Source organism: Hylobates moloch, unplaced genomic scaffold, assembly GCF_009828535.3.
Source record: "Hylobates moloch isolate HMO894 unplaced genomic scaffold, HMol_V3 SCAFFOLD_8, whole genome shotgun sequence".
NCBI classification, from domain to species: domain Eukaryota; kingdom Metazoa; phylum Chordata; class Mammalia; order Primates; family Hylobatidae; genus Hylobates; species Hylobates moloch.
Window position 1 is genome coordinate 77,938,535 of NW_026652283.1, and position 21,856 is coordinate 77,960,390.

General features: G+C 45.1%; 1 protein-coding gene across 9 annotated transcripts in view; it reads left to right on the plus strand.

Moving 5' to 3' along the window:
* Positions 1–21,856, plus strand: part of DCAF1 (DDB1 and CUL4 associated factor 1) — a 104,165-nt gene that overhangs the window by 13,094 nt on the left and 69,215 nt on the right. For 8 of the 9 annotated variants that reach the window (XR_009214420.1, XR_009214419.1, XM_058442170.1 and 5 more), the window contains 2 exons: positions 6,796–6,913; positions 19,679–19,755. Coding sequence is in view for 7 of the 9 variants with exons in the window: in XM_058442170.1 (XP_058298153.1) it covers positions 6,804–6,913; positions 19,679–19,755 (187 nt within the window). In the remaining 2 variants the exon portion in view is untranslated. Of the gene's footprint in view, positions 1–1,247; positions 1,413–6,795; positions 6,914–19,678; positions 19,756–21,856 lie in introns of those variants that run through there. The other variant, XM_058442172.1, reaches the window with a different exon arrangement.

The window sequence follows — 21,856 nt, forward strand, 5'->3', positions numbered from 1 at the left end:
TGCGCCTGGGCAGCACTACTTGTTGAAAATACTTTTTTCCTATTGAGTGGTCTTGGTATCCTTGTTGAAAATTGATCATAAATGTGAATGCTTATTGCTGGATTATCAATTCTATTGTATTTGTGTATACGTTGATCCTTATGTCAGTGCCATGCTGTTACATTTACTATAGTTTTGTAGCAAGTTTTGAAATCAGAAGTGTGATTTTTCCATGTTTTTTTTTTTTTTTTGAGACGTAGTCTCACTCTGTTGCTTTGCTGGAGTGCAGTGGTGCAATCTTGGCTCACTGCAGCCTCCGTCTCCTGCGTTCAAGCGATTCTCTTGCCTCAGCTGCCCCAGTAGCTGGGATTACAGGTGCGTGCCAACACGCCCAGCTAATTTTTGTATTTTTACTGGAGATGGGGGTTTCACCATATTGGCCAGAATGGTCTCGATCTCTTGACCTCGTGATCCACCTGCCTCAACCTCCCAAAGTGCTGGGATTACAGGTGTGAGCCACCACGCCTGACCCCAACTTTGTTTTTTGTTTTTTTTTTTTTTTCCCCAAGATTGTTGTGGCTATTCAGGTTTCCTTGCAATTACATACGAATTTTAGAATCAGCATGTCCATTTCTGCAAAAGAGGTCATTGGGGTTTTTTTTTGTTTTTTTTTTTTTGAGACAGAGTCTCTCTCTGTTGCTCCCAGGCTGGAGTGCAGTGGCACGATCTCGGCTTACTGCAACCTCTGCCACTTGGGTTCAAGCGGTTCTCTTGCCTCATTCTCCCAGATAGCCGGGATTACAAGCGTCTGCCACCACGGTCAGCTAATGTTTTGTATTTTTAGTAGAGACAGGGTTTCACCGTATTGGCCAGGCTGGTGTTGAACTCTCGAACTCAGGTGATCCACCCACCTTGGCCTCCCAAAGTGCTGGGATTACAGGCGTGAGCCACCAAGCCTGGTCTGTCATTGGGATTTTAATAGCGATTGCATTTAATTTGTAGACCACGTTGGAGTGTATTACCATCTTGATACTAAGCCTTCTAATCCATGAACACAGAATATCTTTTTGTTTATTTAGGTTATTTAAAATTTAGGTCATCATGAATTGACTCCAGCAATGTTTTGTAGTTTTCAGTGTACAAGTCTTGTGTTTGTGCCTTTTTTGTTGTTGTTGAGACAGGGTCCCGCTATGTCTTCCATGCTAGAGTGCAGTGGTGCGATCTTGGTTCACTGCAGCCTCAACTTTCTGGGCTCAGGTGATTCTCTCACCTCAGCCTATCGAGTAGCTGGGAGTACAGGTGCACACCATGCCTGGCTAATTTTTTGCCTTTTTTATAAAGACTAGGTTTTGCCATGTTGACCCAGCTGGACTTGAATTCCTGAGCTCAAGCAATCCACCCACCTTGGCCTCTTAAAGTTCTGGGATTAACAGGTGTGAGCCACCCTTCCTGGCCTTGTGTCTTTTAAATTAAATTTGTTTCTAATTATTTTATTATTTTTGGTGCTACTGTAAATGAAATTGTTCTCTTCATTTACTTTCATATTGTTTTTTGGCTAGTGTATAGCAGTACAACTGATTTTTGTGTGTTGCTCTTGTACCCTGCAACTTTGCTGAATTCATTTATTCTAATAATTTTTATGTGGATTCTTTAGGATTTTCTATATACAGGATAATGTCATCTAGTAATAAAGATAATTTTACTTCTTCCTTTTCAACTTGGATACCATCTATCTATCTATCTGTCTATCTCTATATACACATACACACACACCCCTTTTTTTTTTTTTGAGACGGAGTCTTACCTGTCACCCAGGCTGGATTGCAGTGGTGCAATCTTGGCTCACTGCAATCTCCGCCTCCTGGGTTCAAGCTGTTCTCCTGCCTCAGCCTCCCCCGTAGCTGGGATTACAGGTGTACACCACCACGCCCAGCTAATTTTTGTATTTTTAGTAGAGATGCGGTTTCACCACGTTGGCCAGGCTGATCTCGAACTCCTGACCTCATGATCCGCCCGCTTCGGCCTCCCAAAGTTCTGAAATTACAGGCATGAGCCACCGTGCCCAGCCTATATTTCTTTTTCTTGCCTAATTACTCTGCCTAGGATCCTAGTAGAGTGTGGTTTTTTTGTTTTGTTTTTTGAGACAGTCTCACTCTGTTGCTCAGGCTGGACTGCAGTGGCACAATCTTGTGGCTTATTGCAACGTCTGCCTCTTCGGTTCAAGCAATTCTTATGCTTCAGCCTACTGAATACCTGGGATTACAGATGTGCCCCATCACACTCTGCTAATTATGTATTTTTACTGGAGACGAGATTTCACCATGTTGGCCAGGCTGGTCTCAAACTCCTGGTCTCAAGTGATCTATCTGCCTTGGCCTCCCAAAGTGCCGAGATTACAGGTGTGAGCCACCGTGCCAGGCCGAGGACTCCAGTACAGTGTTTTAATAGAAATGGCAAAGGCAGACATTGTTGTCTTGTTTCTGATTTTTGTGGCAAAGCTTTCAGTCTTTCACCATTGAGTATAGTGTCGTTCATAATCCCCTTTATCATATTCTAGAAGGTCTCTTCTGTTGCTAGTTTATTGAGTGTCACTCCCCCCACCCCACCCGAGACGGAGTCTCGCCCTGTCGCCCAGGCTGGAATGCAATGGTGCTATTTCGACTCACTGCAACCTCCGCCTCCCAGGTTCAAGCAATTCTCCTGCTTCAGCCTCCTGAGTAGCTGGGATTACAGGCGCACACCACCACGCCCGGATAATTTTTTTTTTTTTTAGACGGAGTTTTGCTGTGTCACCCAGGCTGGAGTACAGTGGCACGCTCTTGGCTCACTGCAACCTCTGCCTCCTGGGTTCAAGCAATTCTCCTCTCTCAGCCTCCCAAGTAGCTGGGATTACAGGCACATGCCACCATGCCTGGCTAATTTTTGTGTTTTTAGTAGAGACGAGGTTTCGCCCTGTTGGCCAGGGTGGTCTGGAACCCCTGACCTCAGGTGATCTGCCCGCCTTGGCCTCCCAAACTGCTGGCGGGAGCCACCGTGCCAGGCTTAATTTTTGTATTTTTAGTAGAGACGGGGTGTCACCATGGCCAGGCTGGTCTTGAACTTCTGACCTCATGATCCACCCGCCTTGGCCTCCCAGAGTGCTGGGATTACAGGCGTGAGCCATGTGCCTGGCCTTAATTTTCTTAATATGCTGTTGGATTCTGTTTGCTAGTATTTTGTTGAGGATTTTTATGTCTACGGGCATAAAGGACATCGGGCTGTAGCTTTGTTTTCTTGTGATATCTTTATTTGGCTTTGGTATCAGTAATGATGGCTTCATGGAATGAATTAGGAAATATCTTTCCTCTTCAGGTTTTGGAGGAGTTTGAGAAGGATTGGTGTTAATTCTTCTTTAAATGTTTGGTAGGCCTGGTGCAGTGGCTCATGCCTGTAATACCAGCATTTTGGGATGTCGAGGCGGGCGGATTGCGTGAGGTCGGGAGTTCAAGACCAGACTGGCCAACATGGTGAAACCCCATCTCTACTAAAAATACAAAAATTAGCTGGATGTGGTGGTGTGCGCCTGTAATCCCAGCTACTTGGAAGGCTGAGGTGGGAGAATCGCTCACTGGAACCCGGGATGTGGAGGTTATAGTGAGCCGAGATTGCGCCACTGCACTCCAGCCTGGCCACAGAGCGTGACTCCGTCTTAAAAAAAAAAAAAAAAAGAAAAAAAATTTGTTATAAAAATATATATATCGAGGCTGGGCACAGTGGTTCATGCCTATAATCCCAGCACTTTGGGAGGCCGAGCCGGGCGGATCATGAGGTCAGGAGTTCGAGACCAGCCTGGCCAATGTGGTGAAACCCTGTCTCTACTAAAAATACAAAAATTAGCCAGGCGTGCTGGTGTGCACCTGTAGTCCCAGCTATTCGGGAGGCTGAGACAGAAGAATCACTTGAACCTGGGAGGTGGAGGTTGCAGTGAGCCGAGATCGTGCCACTGTACTCCAGCCTGGGTGACAGAGCAAGATGCCATCTCAAAAAAATAAAAATAACAACGTATGTATAGTTAGTAGATAGCAGTAAAATATGCAACCTGAGTTTTCTCAGGTTGAAGTCAGAAGTCCATATTAATCTGTCACACCTACAGCATTTCCTTTTTGTGGCTTTGGTTAGAAAGTCTGAAAATATGGCAGGGTGTGGTGGCTCATGCCTGTTGTCTCAGCACTTTGGGGGGCTGAGGCAGGAGGATCACTTGAGGCCAGGAGTTTGAGACCAGCCTGGGCAACAGTGAGACCCCACCTGAACAAATAATAAAAATAAAAATAAGCTGGGCATGGCAACACATACTGTAATCTCAGCTACTCTGGAGGCTGAGGTGGGTGGATCCCTTGAGCCCAGGTGGTTGAGGCTGCAGTGAGCTAGGACCGCGCTACTGCACTCGAGCCTGGGAGGCAGAATGAGACCCTTAAAAAAAAAAAAAAAAAAAAAAAAAATCTGCCGGGTGTGGTTTTCGCGGCTGTAATCCCAGCATTTTGGGAGGCCGAGGCGGGCGGATCATGAGGTCAGGAGATCGAGACCATCCTGGCTAACACGGTGAAAGCCCCGTCTCTCCTAAAAATACAAAAAATTTGTCGGGCATGGTGGCACAAGCATGTAGTCCCAGCTACTTGGGAGGCTGAGGCAGAAAAATCACTTGAACCCAGCAGGTGGACGTTACAGTGAGCTGAGATGGCGCCACTGCGCTCCAGCCTGGCGACAAAGTGAAACTCCGCCTCAAAAAAAAAAAAAACAAAACAAAAGAATCTTTGATTTTGTTCAATTTTGGGGGTGGGGCAGATATTTTCCTTTGGAGTTATGTGTAATACAGGTGACATGAATCACTACTATTGGAATTGCGTCTACTTGATTAAAACACAAATATTTGCATTTTACAATGCAATGCAATAATGATATCTTTTACATGTATTTCTTTTGGTTTTATGGTAGATATCTTTAGAAGAGTTCATTTTAGATCAGCTAGTAATTCCTTTCTGATGTGAAACTCTTTATGGAATGGTTGCTATTTCTGAGAAGATACACATTTTGCGTGGCAGAATATGACATTTTGATTTTAAAGCTAATTTTATAAAGAAGTTGATGCTATAACCTGTCAAACATTTGCGTCTCATTTATCCCTTTTGGATCCCCTTATAAGCCTCTCATATGTGGGTGTCTTATTTGGTCCTCCAAAGCTCACCTCAGCTCCCTGCCTTTCTGCATTCCTAGTTTGACCACTCATCCCAGCCAACCTTCTCTGCCTCTCTTCTGGCCTCTTCTTTCCAGGAAATCAGCTGTGAGAGAGGTTAGGAAGCTTGAAGGATAAATGAGTTTACAGTGTTCCTTGTCCACTTTCATGCTGGCAGTAGTGTCCATTTCATTTCTTGGCCTTCTCTTTAAGAATTAACAGAGCCGGGCACGGTAGGTCACGGCTATAATCCCAGCACTTTGGGAGGCTGAGGCAGGTGGATCACCTGAGGTCAGGAGTTCGAGATCAGCCTGACCAACATGGTGAAACCCTGTTTCTACTAAAAATACAAAAATTAGCTGGGTGTAGTGGTGCCCGCCTGTAATCCTAGCTACTTGGAAGGCTGAGGCAGGAGAATCGCTTGAACCTGGGAGGCGGAGGTTGCAGTGAGCCGAGATCGTGCCATTGCACTCCAGCCTGGGCAGTAAGAGTGAAACTCTGTCTCAAAACAAAAAACAAAAAAAAAACGGAGTTCGAGACTAGCCTGGCCAGCGTGGTGAAACTGCGTCTCTACTAAATATACAAAAATTAGCCAGGCGTGGTGGCGGGCGCCTGTAATTCCAGCTACTGGGGAGGCTGAGGCAGGAGAATTGCTTGAACCCGGGAGGTGGAGGTTTCAGTGAACTGAGATTGTGCCATTGCATTCCAGCAGCCTGGGTGACAGGTGAGACTCTGTCTCAAAAAAAAAAAAAAAAAAAAAAATTAAACAGGAGTGTGCCATGCCCTTTATCTTTGATAGAACTTCCCTCAAAGGACAGGACTAACGAGCAAAATATTTTTGGGAGTAGTTTTGGCCACATTTTGTGCTTAAAAAAATGTAAGCACAAAGTTTTAGACCTCAGAGATCTAGGCCTGGGATTATTGTATATATTACAAGTAGGCATTAGGTAAATCTATTTTTTTTTTCTTTTTGAGACGGAGTCTTGCTCTGTCGCCCAAGCTGGAGTGCAATGGTGTGCTCTCGGCTCACTGCAACCTCTGCCTCCCAGGTTCGAGTGATTCTCCTGCCTCAGCCTCCCAAATAGCTGGGATTACAGTCACCTGCCACCATGTCCAGATAATTTTTGTATTTTTAGTAGAGACAGGGTTTCACCATGGTGGCCAGGCTGGTCCCAAACTCCTGACCTCAGGTGATCCACCTGCCCCGGCCTCCCAAAGTGCTGGATTACAGGTGTGAGCCACCATGCCTGGTGGTAAATGCATTTTTGGTGAGGGAAAGATACCATATTTTTTGTCTGATTTTCAAAGGGGCTCCTCAGAAGGTTAAGAATCACTGTTTTGATCCAGCTTCTTGCCTCATTTGACAGTTGAAGCTGAGGCTGAGAAAGACGAAAGTACTTGTTCATCACGACTGAATGGGTATCTAGGCTTGATGAGTATCCCGAGTTTTCCGCTGTACACAAATAAATCCAAAGGGTTCAAGGGGTTAAATTTCCCTTTTTAATTTTTTCTCTTGCCTTCTCATCCCTTTTCTACCCCTTCTTCACTTTTATTTGCTTGTGTTCATTTATCGGTTGTCTTTTTTATTTTTATTTTTGCTTCCTTAGGCAAAGCCATGACTACAGTAGTGGTACATGTGGACTCCAAAGCTGAGCTCACTACCCTGCTGGAGCAGTGGGAAAAGGAACATGGCAGTGGGCAGGACATGGTACCTATCCTTACCAGGTATGAATAACTTTTTTAAAACCTAGTTTAATAAAAAACCTCGGACACAACTCATACGCTAGATTTCTTCATACACACACACACACACACACACACACACACACACACACACGTTTAAAAGAAGCAAAAATTGGTGTGGAGAATAGCATAGGAACATTTTCACCTAGACTGTAAATTCTAAATCGGTTTTTTTCTTTCCTCAGATTTAGTCTGTATCTCCCTACTTCTGAAGCTGTTTAATTTTCTTATTTAATTTAATTTTTTTTTTTTTTTTTTTTGAGTCAGAGTTTTGCTATGTTGCCCAGGCTGGAGTACAATGGCGTGATCTTGGCTCACTCCAACCTCCGCCTCACGGGTTCAGGCGATTCTCCTGCCTCAGCCTCCCAAGTAGCTGGGATTACAGGCTCCCACCACCATGCCCGGCTAATTTTTCTATTTTTTAGTAGAGACGGGGTTTCACCATGTTGATCAGGCTGGTCTCGAACTCCTTACCTTAGGTGATCCACCTGCCTTGGCCTCCTCCCAAAGTCCTAGGATTGCAGGTGTCAGCCACTAACCCTGGCTTTTTTTTTTTTTTTTTTTCCATACGGAGTTTTGCTCTTGTTGCCCAGGCTAGAGTGCAATGGCATGATCTCAGCTCACTGCAACCTCCGCCTCCCGGGTTCAAGCGATTCTCCTGCTTCAGCCTCCTGAGTAGCTGGGATTACAGGTGTTTGCCACCACGCCCAGCTAATTTTTTGTATCTTTTTAGTAGAGACGGTTTCACCATGTTGGTCAGGCTGGTCTTGAGCTCCTGAGCTCAGGTGATCCACCAGCCTCGGCCTCCCAAAGTGCTGGGATTACAGGTGTGAGCCACCATGCCCAGCATATTTTTAAATTAAAAAATAAAAATAAAAATAAAAAAAATTGGACTCATTTCGCAACTGTTTGGTGAATGTATCTTTTTTTTGAGACAGAGTGTCGCACTGTCTCCTGGGCTGGAGTGCAATGGCACGATCTCGGCTCACTGCAACCTCTGCCTCCTGGGTTCAAGTGATTCTTCTGCCTCAGCCTCATGAGTAGCTGGGATTACAGGTGCGCGCCACCACCCCCAGCTAATTTTTGGTATTTTTTGTAGAGACGGGGTTTCACCATGTTGGCCAGCCTGGTCTTGAACTCCTGAGCTCAGGTGATTCACCTGCCTCAGCCTCCCAAAGTGCTGGGATTACAGGTGTGAGCCACTGCGCCCGTCCTGGTGAATATATCTTTACCTGGCTCTTCTGGCTCTGTTTTTTTGGAGACAGGGTCTCACTCTGTCGCCAGGCTATAGTGGCATGATCTCAGCTCACTGCAGCCTTGATCTCCTGGGCTCAAGCCATCTTCTTACCTCAGCCTCCCTATTAGATGAGACCACAGGTGTGTACTACCACACCTTACTAATTTTTAAATTTTTTGTAGAGGGAGGGTCTCCCTATGTTACCCAGTCTGGTCTTGAACATCTGGGCTCAAGCAATCCTCCTGTCTCAGCTTCCCAAAGTGCTGGGATTACAGGTGAAACCACCGTGCTGGCCTACATGGCTCTTCTACAGATAGCTTATCATCCTCATTTCTGTGTCTCTCCTCATTTATTCATAACTTAATGCTTTCTTTACTCCCTACCTTAGTTTTAAACTAAATGGTTTTAAACTGAAAAACTTTTTTCGTTTTTATTTTTTGTTTTTTGGGGGGATGGAGTCTCACTCTGTTGCCTAGGCTGGAGTGCAGTGGCACGATCTCGGCTCACCACAACCTCCACCTCCGGGTTCAAGCAATTCTCCCTGCCTCAGCCTCCCAAGTAGCTGGGATTACAGGTGCCTGCCACGATGTTGGCTAATTTTTGTATTTTTAGTAGAGGTGGGGTTTTGCCATGTTGGCCAGGCTGTTCTCGAACTCCTGACCTCAAGTGACCTGACTGCCTCGGCCTCTCAAAGTGCTGGGATTACAGGCGTGAACCACTGTGCCTGGCCTATTTTAACTTTCATTTTTTTTTGAGATGGAGTCTTGCTCTCTGCCCCAGGCAGTGGTGAGATCTTGGCTCACTGCAACCCCCACCTCCTAGGTTCAAGTGATTCTCCTGCCTCAGCCTCTGGAGTAGCTGGGATTACAGGCATGAGCTACCATGCTCGGCTAATTTTTCTATTTTTTTTTTTTAGTAGAGATAGGGTTTTGCCATGTTGGCCAGGCTGGTCTTGAACTCCTGACCTCAGGTGATCCGCCCACCTCGGCCTCCCAAAGTGCTGTGATTACAGGAGTGAGCCATTGTGCCTGGCCTTCATTAGGTATTGCTCATGTTTTGACTGGCCCATTAAGCAGCGTGCCTTATAAGTTTACCCTCCAGTTTACCCGCTTTTAATACATCCTCCCCCTTGCTGAAAGATTCCCTTTTCTCATACACAAATATGATTTTCCTACCTTCATTCATAATTCTTTTCCGGCTTCCTTTTTCCTACAGAGTAAAATGTAAAGTTTTCAGTGTGGCCTATGTGGCCATTTATGATGTAGCTTACTTTCATAATATTGTAGTTCTTTCTCTATAAAAAAGAAATCAATGCATAAAAAGTTTTGTTTTCACAGCTATGATATTGGGGATGGGATGTTGAGGATTCCCACGTTCCACTGACCTTTTCCTTAGAAAACCCATGAGCACCTCTACCCAGCCTTTACTTTTCACTCTTTCTACCTTAGCAGATTTTTTCAATAAAATTATGTACCACACAGTTATTAAGTACCAGGCAGTGGGTAAATCATTATTTGAAGAGACACCAATAAAAAGACATAGTATCTGCTTTCAAGAATTTTACAATTTAGTGAGGAAACACGTGTAAAAAAAACGGTTCTAGTATAGTGTGGTATAATGGCGGAAAATTAAAATACATACACATGAATGATAGGAGTATTAAAACAAACCAAGGGGTGCTGGGTTTGGTGCCTCACACCTGTAATCCCAGCCCATCGTAAATGGCATCACATCATAAATAGCTCCACAGGATGAGAAAAAGGAGGATGGCCTCTTTTTTCTCCCTCATAGTATTAGTCTCTTTCTGTAAGTATTAACTTTTGTTTTTTTTGAGGCGGACTCTAGCTCTGTCACCCAGGCTGGAGTTCAGTGGCACAATCTCGGCTTCTGCAACCTCCGCCTCCTGGCTTCAAGCAATTCTGCCTCAGCCTCCCGAGTAGCTGGGATTATAGGCACCCACCACCACGCCCAGCTTATTTTTATATTTTTAGTAGAGACGGGGTTTCACTGTGTTGGCCAGGCTGGTCTCGAACTCCTGACCTCATGATCCGCCCACCTCGGCCTCCCAAAGTGCAGGGATTACAAGCGTGAGCCACCCTGCCCGGCTGGATTAACATATTTTTTAATGTCTTTGTGCCTTTACACTTGGTATTTCTTTGGCCTGAAATGCCTTTCCTTGGCATGTCTGCATGGCAGGCCTAGTCCTTACAAGAAGTAGTTCAAGAATCATGTCTGTAAAACCTTCACTGACTGTAGGTTTGGGCTCCCCATCATTAAAAAAAAATTTTTTTTTTTTTTTTTTTAGTGACGGGGTCTCACTGTGTCACCCAGGATAGAGTGCAGTGGTATGATTATAGCTCACTGCTAAATTTTTATTTTTTAATTTTTTTGGTGGAGACAGGGTGTCATTATGTTGCTCAGCTGTTCTCAAACTCCTCACTTCAAACGTTCCTTCTACGTTGGTCTCCCAAAGTGCTGGGATTACAGGTGTGAACCACCATACTGGCCACCACTTTGTTTTGATACTCCTATCATTCATATGTATGTATTTTAATTTTCCCCCATTATGCCACATTGTACTATAATTTTATTTTATTTTTTGAGACGGAGTCTTGCTCTGTTGCCTGGTCTGGAGTGCAGTGGCGCGATCTTGGCTTACTGCAAGCTCTGCCTCCCAGATTCACACCATTCTCCTGCCTCAGCTTCCCCAGTAGCTGGGACTACAGGTGCCTGCCACCACGCCGGGCTAATTTTTTATATTTTTTAGTAGAGATGGGGTTTCAGGTTTCACCGTGTTAGCCAGGATGGTCTTGATCTCCTGCCCTCGTGATCTGCCCACCTCGGCCTCCCAAAGTGCTGAGATTACAGGCATGAGCCACCGTGCCTGGCTATAATTGTTTTTTTAGACAGGATCTCCCTCTGTTGCCCAGGCTGGAGTGTACTGGCGTGATCTTGGGTCACTGCAACCTCAACTTCCTGGGCTTAGTTGATTCTCCCACCTCAGCTTCTTGAGTAGCTGGGACTCACAGGCACACACCACCCTGCCTGGCTAATTTTTTGTATTTTTAGTAGAGATAGGGTTTCGCTATGTTGCCCAGGCTGGTCTCGATCACTTGGACTCAAGCAATCCACCTGCCTCGGCCTCCCAGAAGTGCTGAGATTACAGGCGTGAGCCCCCATGCCTGGCCTACGACTGTGTCTTTTTATTGGTGTCTCCTCAAATGATGATTTGTCCACTGCCTGGTTCATAATAACTGTATGGTATATAATTTTATTTAATAAATGTGTCAAGATGGAGAAAAAGTGAAAAGTAAAGGCTGGGGAGGGTTGCTCATGAGTTTTCTAAGGAGAAGGTCACTGGAATGTGGGGATCCTTAACGTCTCATCTTCAATATCATAGCTGTTAAAAAATCTTTGTGCAATGATCTCTTACTTTTTATGGAGAAAGAACTATAATATTATGAAAGTTTAAACGGGGATAAATGCATTGTTCCTAATTGCTTTTAATACACGGGGAATGTGAAAATACGAGTTTTTTTTTAAGGAACAGGATTATTGCTGACTGGCGGAAACTGGATTTTAATTGGTAGAGGCATTGGAGAGTAAGAAAGTTAGGCCAGGTGTAGTGGTTTATGCCTCTAATCCCAGCACTTTGGAAGGCTGAGGTAGGAGGATCGCTCAAGGCCACAAGTTAAAGACCAGCTTGGGCAACATAGTAAGACCCCGTCTTAATTAAAACAAAAGAATAATTAAACACCATCTGTTAAACAGGATACTTGAAATGCAGCCACAGTGAATTAGAGAATTTAAATATTGTGCTGGTAACATGCGTATAATTGATGTGACTGTGAAAGGAGGAGAGTGTCGTTAATGAGGATGGTTATGTGGATTCATTCACTTGTTCAAGAAATATTCTTTGAGCACTTATACTAAAAGTACTTAATGTTTTATTTTCAACATTATTTTACATTACCATATTTTATCCTCAACTTTTTCACTGTGCTATGCTCTTCAGCAATGCAAAGCCTAAAATAGAGGGGGGCTGTCCTCAAGGAGATAACTACCTGGGAAGCAACTAAGACTAACGGAGGCCTGGCATGGTGGCTCACACTTGTAATCCTGGCAGTTTGGGAGGCTGAGGCAGGTGAATTGCTTGAGCCCAGGAGCTCAAAACCAGCCTGGGCAACATGGTGAGACTGTTGTCTCTACAAAAAATACAAAAATTAGCCAGGCGTGGTGGCACGTGCCTGTAGTCTCAGCTACTCAGGAGGCTGAGGTAGGAGGATTGCTTGAGCCAGGTAGGTGGAGGCTGCAGTGAGCTGAGATTGTGCCACTACACTCCAGCCTGGGCAACAGAGACTCTGTCTCAACAACAACAAAAACTAACAGATAAAGAACAATGCATAGTAACACTGAATAGCATATAATGATGAAGTTCCAAATCAGGCAGTATGGTTTGTGTGTGTGTGTGTGTGTGTGTGTGTGTGTGTGTATATAAAACACACCTACTGGAATGGGAAGGTTTGTAAATATTAAAGGGGTTATCAGAATGGAAAGAAAATGAGTAAATCAGTTCATTCCACTCAACAAATATTTGAGGACTTTTTTTGGTGTCAGGACTGTGAGAGGCACTTATCTGAACTTCACCTTCCTCATTTGTCACTCAAAGTATCTCTGAAAGATACATCATTAAATGGTAGACATTCTCAGATTTACTTGCAAAAAAATGCTCAGCGAGGCAGTGGAAACTTAGGTTAGAATCCTGGGTTTTGACTCCAGTTCCAGTGTTGTTTTTTTTTCCCCCAAGGCTGGAGTACAGTGTTGTGATCATAGCTCACTGCAGCCTCAACCTCCTGGACTCAAGTGATCCTCCCACCTCAGCCCTCTGAGTGGCTGGGGCGCATGCTACCATGCTCCACTAATTTTTTTTTTTTTTTTTTTTGTAGAGATGGGATTTTGCCAGGTTGCCCAGGCTGGTCAGTTTGTTTTATTTTAATCAGGGGCAACTTTGCTCCTTCACCAAATTGTGGATCTGTTTACTGGATATTTTCTAAAATAGTTTTAGGGTTTTGTTTGTTTTTTTTTTCTTCCCTCATCTGGCTGCAGGTTTGGATGTTTTAGTATATTCCATGAAGAGCAAATGAATTTTAGGCCTGTCTGCTCTTTTATTGACCATTATTTTTATGATCTTTTGACAGTTTCGTAAGAACAATGTATGTCATTTTGTAACTTTAATTCATCCGTTTATTAGCCTTTGACTTGATTCTGTTGAAAGGGGCTGGCTTTGGTCCAAGCTGTGCAAGTGGGCTTTTTTTGTTTTGTTTTGTTTTGTTTTGTTTTGAGTTGGAGTCTCACTCTTTCGCTCAGGCTGGAGTGCAGTGGTGTGATCCCGGCTCACTGCAACCTCCGCCTCCCAGGTGCAAGCGATTCTTCTGCCTCAGTCTCCCAAGTAGCTGGGATTAGGTGCCCACCACCACGCCCGGCTAATTTTTTGTGTTTTTTTAATAGAGACAGGGTTTCACCGTGTTGGCCAGGCTGGTCTTTTTTTTGAGACGGAGTCTGCTCTGTTGCCCAGGCTGGAGTGCAGTGGTGCGATCTCAGCTCACTGCAAGCTCCGCCTCCTGGATTCATGCTATTCTGCCTCAGCCTCCTGAGTAGCTGGGATTACAGGCACCCGCCAACACACCTGGCTAATTTTTTTGTATTTTTAGTAAAGACAGGGTTTCACCGTGTTAGCCAGGATGGTCTTGATTTCCTGACCTCGTGATCCACCTGCCTCAGCCTCCCAAAGTGCTGGAATTACAGGCGTGAGCCACTGCGCCCGGCCTTTTTTTTTTTTCTTGAGATGTAACTTATATACTGTAAAGTACTCTGCTAGATGGATTTTTTTTGTAAGACCATTATCTAGATCAAGTTATAGTAGAACTTGAGTACCAGATTGCACCCTCCTGCTTCATCCCAGTCAGTAGCTACCCTAAATTAACTGTTTTTCCTATTTTTGATTCTCAGTTTTTTGTTTGTTTTGAGATGGAGTCTCACTCTGTCACCCAGGCTGGAGTGCAGTGGTTCGATCTTGGCTCACTGCAGTCTCTGCCTCCCTGGCTCAAGTGAGTCTCCTGCCTCAGCCTCCTGAGTACCTGGGATTATAGGCGCCCGCCACCATGCCTGGCTAATTTTCGTATTTTAGTAGAGATGGGTTTTACCCTGTTGGCCAGGCTGGTCTTGACCTCCTGACCTCAAGTGACCCACCTGCCTCAGCCTCCCAAAGTGCTGGGATTACAGGTGTGAGCCACTGCGCCTCGCCCGATTCCCAGTTTTTATAATGCCAATTACTCTTGGAAAATGAGAAGACTAAACAGAAGAAAAAAACCCCACAATTAACACCTAAAGAGCTCTTACTTGTCAGGTTTTATTATAATTAACTTAAACCCAGGGAAACTCTGTAACGTAGAGATTATTATCTTGAGGCGCAGAGAGGTTAAATAACTTACCCAGAGTGTCTCACACTGTGGAAGAGCTCAGATTTGAACCCTGAAAATCTGGCTCCAAAAGCCACGTTTTTTTTTTTTGTTTTGTTTTGTTTTTTTTTTTGAGACAGAGTCTCACTCTGTCGCCCAGGCTGGAATGCAGTGGCACAATCTTGGCTCACTGCAAGCTCCGCCTCCCGGGTTCAAGTGATTCTCCTGCCTCAGCCTCCCGAGTAGCTGGGACTACAGGCGCCCGCCACCATGCCTGGCTAATTTTTTGTATGTTTAGTAGAGACGGGTTTCACCGTGTTAGCCAGGATGGTCTTGATCTCCTGACCTCGTGATCCGCCCGCCTGAGCCTTTCAAAGTGCTGGGATTACAGGCGTGAGCCACCATGCTGGGCCCTAGAGTGCAGCAGTTTTATCATAGCTCACTGCAGCCTTGAATTCCTGGGCTCAAGCCATCTTCCAATCTCAGTCTCCTGAGTAGCGGGGACTACAGGATGTGTTGCCACCATGTCTGGCTAATTTTTTAATTTTTTAGTAGAGATGGGGGGTGGGATTTCACTATATTGCCCAGGCTGGTCTCTAACTCCTTACCTCTAGTGATTTTCCCACCTTGGCCTCCCAAAGTGCTGGGATTATAGGCATGAGCCACTGTGCCTGGCCCAAGGCCATATTTTTAACTTCTCTGTTATATTTATTAGTTTCAACTGAGGATACTAGTAGATCTTTTTGTTTTTTCTTTTTTGATACTAGTAGATCTTACAATATGTAATTCTAAGTATATTTTGTGAAGCTGAGGTGGAAGTATTGCTTGAGTCCAGGAGTTCAAGACCAACCTGGGCAACATAGCAAGACGCTGTCTATATAAAAAATTAAAAAAATAGCTAGGTATAAGGCCGGGTGCAGTGGCTCATGCCTGTAATCCCAGCACTTTGGGGAGCCGAGGCAGGTGGATCATGAGGTCAGGAGTTAGAGACCAGCCTGACCAACATGGTGAAACCCCATCTCTACTAAAAATACAAAAGTTAGCCGGGATGGTGGCATGTACCTGTAACCCCAGCTACTCAGGAGGCTGAGGTAGGAGAATTGCTTGAACCTGGGAGGCAGAGGTTGTAGTGAGCCGAGATTGCGCCACTGCACTCTAGCCTGGGCGAAAGAGCGAGACTCCGTCTCAAAAAAAAGAAAAAAAAAAAAGCCAGGCATGCTGATTCACACCTGTAGTCCCACCTACTTGGGAAGCTGACGCAGGAAGATTGAGCTCAGGAGTTTGAGGCTGCAGTGAGGTACGATTCTGCCACTGTGCCACTGCAGTCCAGCCTGAGAGACAGACCCTGTCTCTTAAAAATAAAAATAAAAAAATAAAAACCATCACCAACAAAAAAATATGTACACATATGTTATTTTGTGTGATTGCCCTTTGTGTTAAAGAGAGGTTTCAAAGTTTAGAGGGAAAGGAAGAAAAAGCAGAAATACTTTTGAAGCTTGATTAGCATGGACCAGTAATTTTTGCAGAGAGTTTAACTCTTTTATATTTATTTAGTTATTTTTTTGAGACAGAGTTTTGCTCTTGTTGGCCAGGCTGGAGTGCAATGGCATGATCTTGGCTCACCGCAACCTCCACCTCCTGAGTTCAAGCGATTCTCCTGCCTCAGCCTCCCGAATAGCTGGAATTACAGGCATGCACCACCATGCCTGGCTATTTTTTTGTATTTTTAGAAGAGACGGGGTTTCTCCATGTTGGTCAGGCTGATCTCGAGCTCCCAACCTCAGGTGATCCGCCCGCCTCAGCCTCCCAAAGTGCTGGGATTACAGGCGTGAGCCACAGCGCCGGCCAAGAGAGTTTAATTCTTAAAACTAGAAAGGGCCGGACGTGGTAGCTCACACCTGTAATCCCAGCACTTCGGGAATCCAAGGTGGGTGGATCACCTGAGGTCAGGAGTTTGAGATCAGCCTGACTAACATGGCAAAACCCTGTCTCTACCAAAAAAAAAATGCAAAAATTAGCTGAGCATGGTGGCACATGCCTGTAATCCCAGCTACTCGGGAGGCTGAGGCAGGAGAATCGCCTGAACCTGGGAGGCAGAGGTTGCAGTGAGCCGACATCGCGCCATTGCACTCCAGCCTGGGCGACAGAGCGAGACTCCATCTCAGAAAAAAAGACTAGCAAGGCTGGGTGTGGCTGCTCAATGCCTGTAATCCCAGAACTTTGGTAGGCCAAGGTGGGCTTGAGCCCAGGAGTTTGAGGTCAGCCTGGGGAGCAAATTCCCCATCTACAAAAAATTTTCAAAGTTAGCTGGGCATGGTGGTGTTCCCGTAGTCCCAGTTATTCAGGAGCCTGAGGTGGGAGGATCACTTGAGCCTGGGACGTTGAGGCTTCAGTGAGCCATGAGTCGTGCTGCCGCACTCCAGCGTGAGCAACAGAGTGAGACCCTGTTTGTTTGTTTTTTTTTCTGGTTTTTGGGTTTTTTTTTTTTTTTTTTTTTTGAGATGGAGTCTCATTCTGTCGCCCCTGCTAGACCCTGTTTCTTAAAAAAAAAAAAAAAAAAAAAAGACTAGAAAGTATAGTGTCATCGCTTCTCGGCCTTTTGGCTAAGATCAAGTGTGTGAAAGTATAGTGTCCTAGAAATAAGCACATAGGAGAGATTGACTTAGGACAGAGCATGTTAGATGGAGAGTATGATAGTCTTGTATTGGCTTGTCATTATTATAAAGTGTCAGTCTTAGGGCACCCAAATAGTAATTTTTCTTGTTTTTGTTTTGTTTTGTTTTTTTTTGAGATGGAGGTTTGCTCTTGTTTCCCAAGCTGGAGTGCAATGGAGTGCAACCTCCACCTCCTGGGTTCAAGTGATTCTCCTGCCTCAGCCTCCCGAGTAGCTGGGATTACAGGCATGTGGCAGAATGCCCGGTTAATTTTGTATTTTTAGTAGAGATGGGGTTTCTCCTTGTTGGTCAGGCTGGTCTCGAACTCCCGACCTCAGGTGATTGGCCCACCTTGGCCTCCCAAATTGTTGGGATTACAGGTGTGAGCCACTGTGCCCAGCCATTTTTCTTGTTTTATAAATAATGCATGAATAGCTGGGCGTGGTGGCTCACACCTATAATCTCAGCACTTTAGGGCGCTGAGGCAGGCAGATCACCTGAGGTCAGGAGTTCGAGACCAGCCTGACCAACATGGAGAAACCCCATCTCTACTAAAAATACAAAAATTAGCTGGGTGTGGTGGTGCATGCCTGTAATTCCAGCTACTCAAGAGGCTGAGGCAGGAGAATCGCTTGAACCTTGGAGGCGGAGGTTGTGGTGAGCTGAGATAGCGCCATTGCACTCCAGCCTGGGTGACGAGTGAAACTCCATCTCAAAAAACAAATGCATTAATAAAACAGAACTTTTCATACGTTCAGCAACATGGATGACTCTCAAAACATGCTAGGTGAAAGTTAGATGTAAAAAGATTATATATGGTTCAATTTATGTGAAAGTCTGGAACAAGCCAGACACAGTGTTGCGTGCCTGTAGACCCAGCTACTTGGGAGGCTGAGGCAGGAGGATTGCTTGAGGCCAAGAGTTTGAAGCTGTAGTGTGCTATGTTTATGCTTGTAAATAGCCACTAGACTCCAACCTGGGCAACATAGCAAGACCCCATCTCTACAAGAAAAAAAGAAAACAAATTCTGGATCAGGCAGAACTCAGTTGTAGTGAGAGAAAGCAGATGAATGGTTACTTGGGGCAGGGGTGGAGGCTTAGATGGTGGGAAGAATGTTACAAGCTGAGGTAATAGCACTGTAACCCTGAAACAGGAATGAAATTGGGCTCTTTGAATAACAGTGACCGAAGGGTAATGCAGGAGGGTGGAGGAGTGGAAGAAGTGGTCAGGAAGCAGCAGGCAGAAGCCAGATAATTGCAGGCCATAGTAGTACTTGGATTTAATTCAGGGTATTGTGGTAAGTCATTGGAAGTTGGAGAATGAATTGCATCAGATCAGACGTGGAAGCAGGAAGCAAGGAGACTGGTAAAAAGACCATTGGAAGTAATTCAGGTAGTTGATGATGGTGGTCTGGATGAGGATAGGAGTGGTCAAGAATTAGAGAAGTGATGTGAGTCAGGAAGTACCTTGTAGTAGAGCTAACAAATTGTTGTGGGAGAGGGAGGAGAAAAGGAAGATTTTTTTTTTTGTTTTGAGACAGAGTTTCGCTCTTGTTGCCTAGGCTGGAGTGCAGTGGCACGATCTCTCACCTCACTGCAACCTCCGCCTCCCAGGTTCAAGCAATTCTCCTGCTTCAGCCTCCCTAGTAGCTGGGATTACAGGCATGTGTCACCACACCCAGCTAATTCTGTATTTTTAGTAGAGACAGGGTTTCTCCATGTTGTTCAGGCTGGTCTCGAACTCCCAACCTCAGGTGATCCTCTTGCCTTGGCCTCCCAAAGTGCTGGGATTACAGGCATGAGCCATCACGCCCGGCAAGGAAAGGAAGATTTTAAAGATGACTCCTACATTTTTGGCTTCTGAGGTGAAGGTAATGTTATTTTTTGAGGCAGGGGAAGTTTATATAAGAATGAGTTTGGGGGCCAGGTGTAGTGGCTCACGCCTGTCATCCCAGCACTTTGGGAGGCTGAGGCGGGTGGATCACAAGGTCAGGAGATCGAGACCACCATCCTGGCTAACATGGTGAAACCCCATCTCTACTAAAAGTACAAAAAGTTAGCCGGGCGTGGTGGTGGGCGCCTGTAGTCCCAGCTATGCGGGATGCTGAGGCAGGAGAATGGCGTGAACCCGGGAGACAGAGCTTGCAGTGAGCCAAGATCACACCACTGCACTCCAGCCTGGGCGACAGAGCGAGACTCAGTCAAAAAAAAAAGAATGAGTTTGGGAGAGGAAACTCTTTTATGAGATAATTGCTTAGATTTCTGTGTATATCAGAAGAAATAGTCTTTTTCTAACTTTGCTTTTATTTTCTACCTTGACTGTTGAATTGACTGTTGTAGATGGTGGTCCATTTTTTTATGCTTGTCCAGAGTTGACCTCTTGTTCCCTTTGTGCTAGGATGTCTCAGTTGATTGAAAAAGAAACTGAAGAGTATCGTAAAGGGGATCCAGACCCATTTGATGATCGACATCCTGGTAAGACTTGTGCTCTTAAGTGTGGGTCTTCTTTTTTTCTTTTAAGACACTTTTATTAAAGCAAGGGTCTTTTTTTTCTTTTTTAAAAAAGAAAAATTGCTTATGGGAATATTTTTGAATTGAAATAGCATCTTCTGTGGTAAGTTTTAAGACTTTTTTTTTTTTTTTTTTTTTTGAGACGGAGTCTCGCTCTTTCACCCAGGCTGGAGTGCAGTGGTGCAATCTCGGCTCACTGCAATCTCTGTCTCCCAGGTTCACGCCATTCTCCTGCCTCAGTCCCCCGAGTAGCTGGGACTACAGGTGCCCGCCACCGCGCCCGTCTAATTTTTTGTATTTTTAGTAGAGACGGGGTTTCACCGTGTTAACCAGGATGGTCTCAATCTCCTGACTTCGTGATCTGCCCGCGTCGGTCTCCCAAAGTGCTGGGATTACAGGCGTGAGCCACTGCGCCCGACCAAGACCTTTTATTTGTTAAAATGTTGCTCAAGGTGGAGCCAGTGAGGAAAAATAAATTTCTGGAAAAAAATTGGAAATATTTTTGATATTTGCCAGTCAAATATCACATAACTAATCTAAAGGAACAAAAGTAGGTGTACTTTAGTTAACTCAGTTGATATGATGACAAAGAATTAAAAAGAAAAACGGTTTTCCTTTCAGACTTTTTCTTTTTTGGAGATGGGTACTCACTCTGTTGCCCAGGTTGCAGAGCAGTGGCATGATCATAGCTCACTGCAGCCTGGATCTCCTGGCTCAAACGATCCTCCCACCTCAGCCTCTTGAGTAGCTGGGACCTACAGGCATGTGCCATCATGCCTGGCTGATTTTTAGTTTTTATTTTTTTGTAGAGATGGGATCTTGCTTTGCTGTCCAAGTTGGTCTGGAACTCCTGGACACAAGCTATCCTCCCGCCTGGGCCTCCCAAAGTACTGGGATTATAGGCATGAGCCACTGTGCCCAACCAACTTTTTTAAACCATAAAAACAAAAGGTGTTCATCTCTGTGCCTTTATCTTTCTAATAATAATTATCCTTTTAATAATTATCCTTTTACTGTTGGGGAAATACAGTTGAGAGAGCATTCAGTGTCCTGCTTTTAGTTAGGAAGTTGATATTTGGAACCTTGACGCTTATGTCTGCTTTGGTGTCTTGAGAACTAAAGTATGCCTTCTTGTGTTAATTTGGTTTACTTTGGGCTTATTTATTTATTTATTTATTTTTTGAGACAGCATCTTGCTCTGTCGCCCAGCTGGGAGTGCAGTGGCACTTTCTTGGCTCAGTGCAACCACTGCATCTTGGGTTCAAGCAATTTTTGTGCCTCAGTGTCCCAAGTAGCTGGGATTACAAGCATGCATCACCACAGTCGGCCAAGTTTTGCATTTTTAATAGAGAAGGGGTTTCACCATTCTGGCCAAGCTGGTCTTGAGCTCCTGACCTCAAGTGATCCACCCGCCTCCGCCTCCCAAAGTGCTGGGACTACAGGCGTGAGCCACCGAGCCTGGCCAACTTTGGGCTAATTAAAGCCATGATAGCACCTGCTTTGGTATGGAATTTGCTACAGTGGTACAGAATTATGAGGGACTTGAGACTGCCATTTTATGTTTACTGTAAGGTGGATCACCAGTGGGCAAAGCTGAAGTCATGCATGGGCCCATAGTGCATATAAGCTCAATGGCCTGAAGCAGTCCTTTGTGGAGAGGAGTCTGAAATTTTGGCCTGGCGTGGTGGCTCACGCCTGTAATCCCAGCACTTTGGGAGGCCGAGGCAGGAGGATCACCTGAGGTCGGGAGTTTGTGACCAGCCTGACCAACAAGGAAAAACCCTGTCTCTACTAAATATACAAAATTAACCAGACATGGTGGCGCATGCCTGTAATCCCAGCTACTCAGGAGGCTGAGGCAGGAGAATCGCTTGAACCCAGGAGGCAGAGGTTGCGGTGAGCCAAGATCATGCCATTGAACTCCAGCCTGGGCAACAAGAGCAAAACTCTGTCTCAAAAAAAAAAAAAAAAAAAAATTTTGTGTGTGGAAAGAGAGTGTGAATGAGTGGGAGTTATAAAAATAAGGACATTATATATTCACCTGAATGTTCCAGGGTTTACTGCT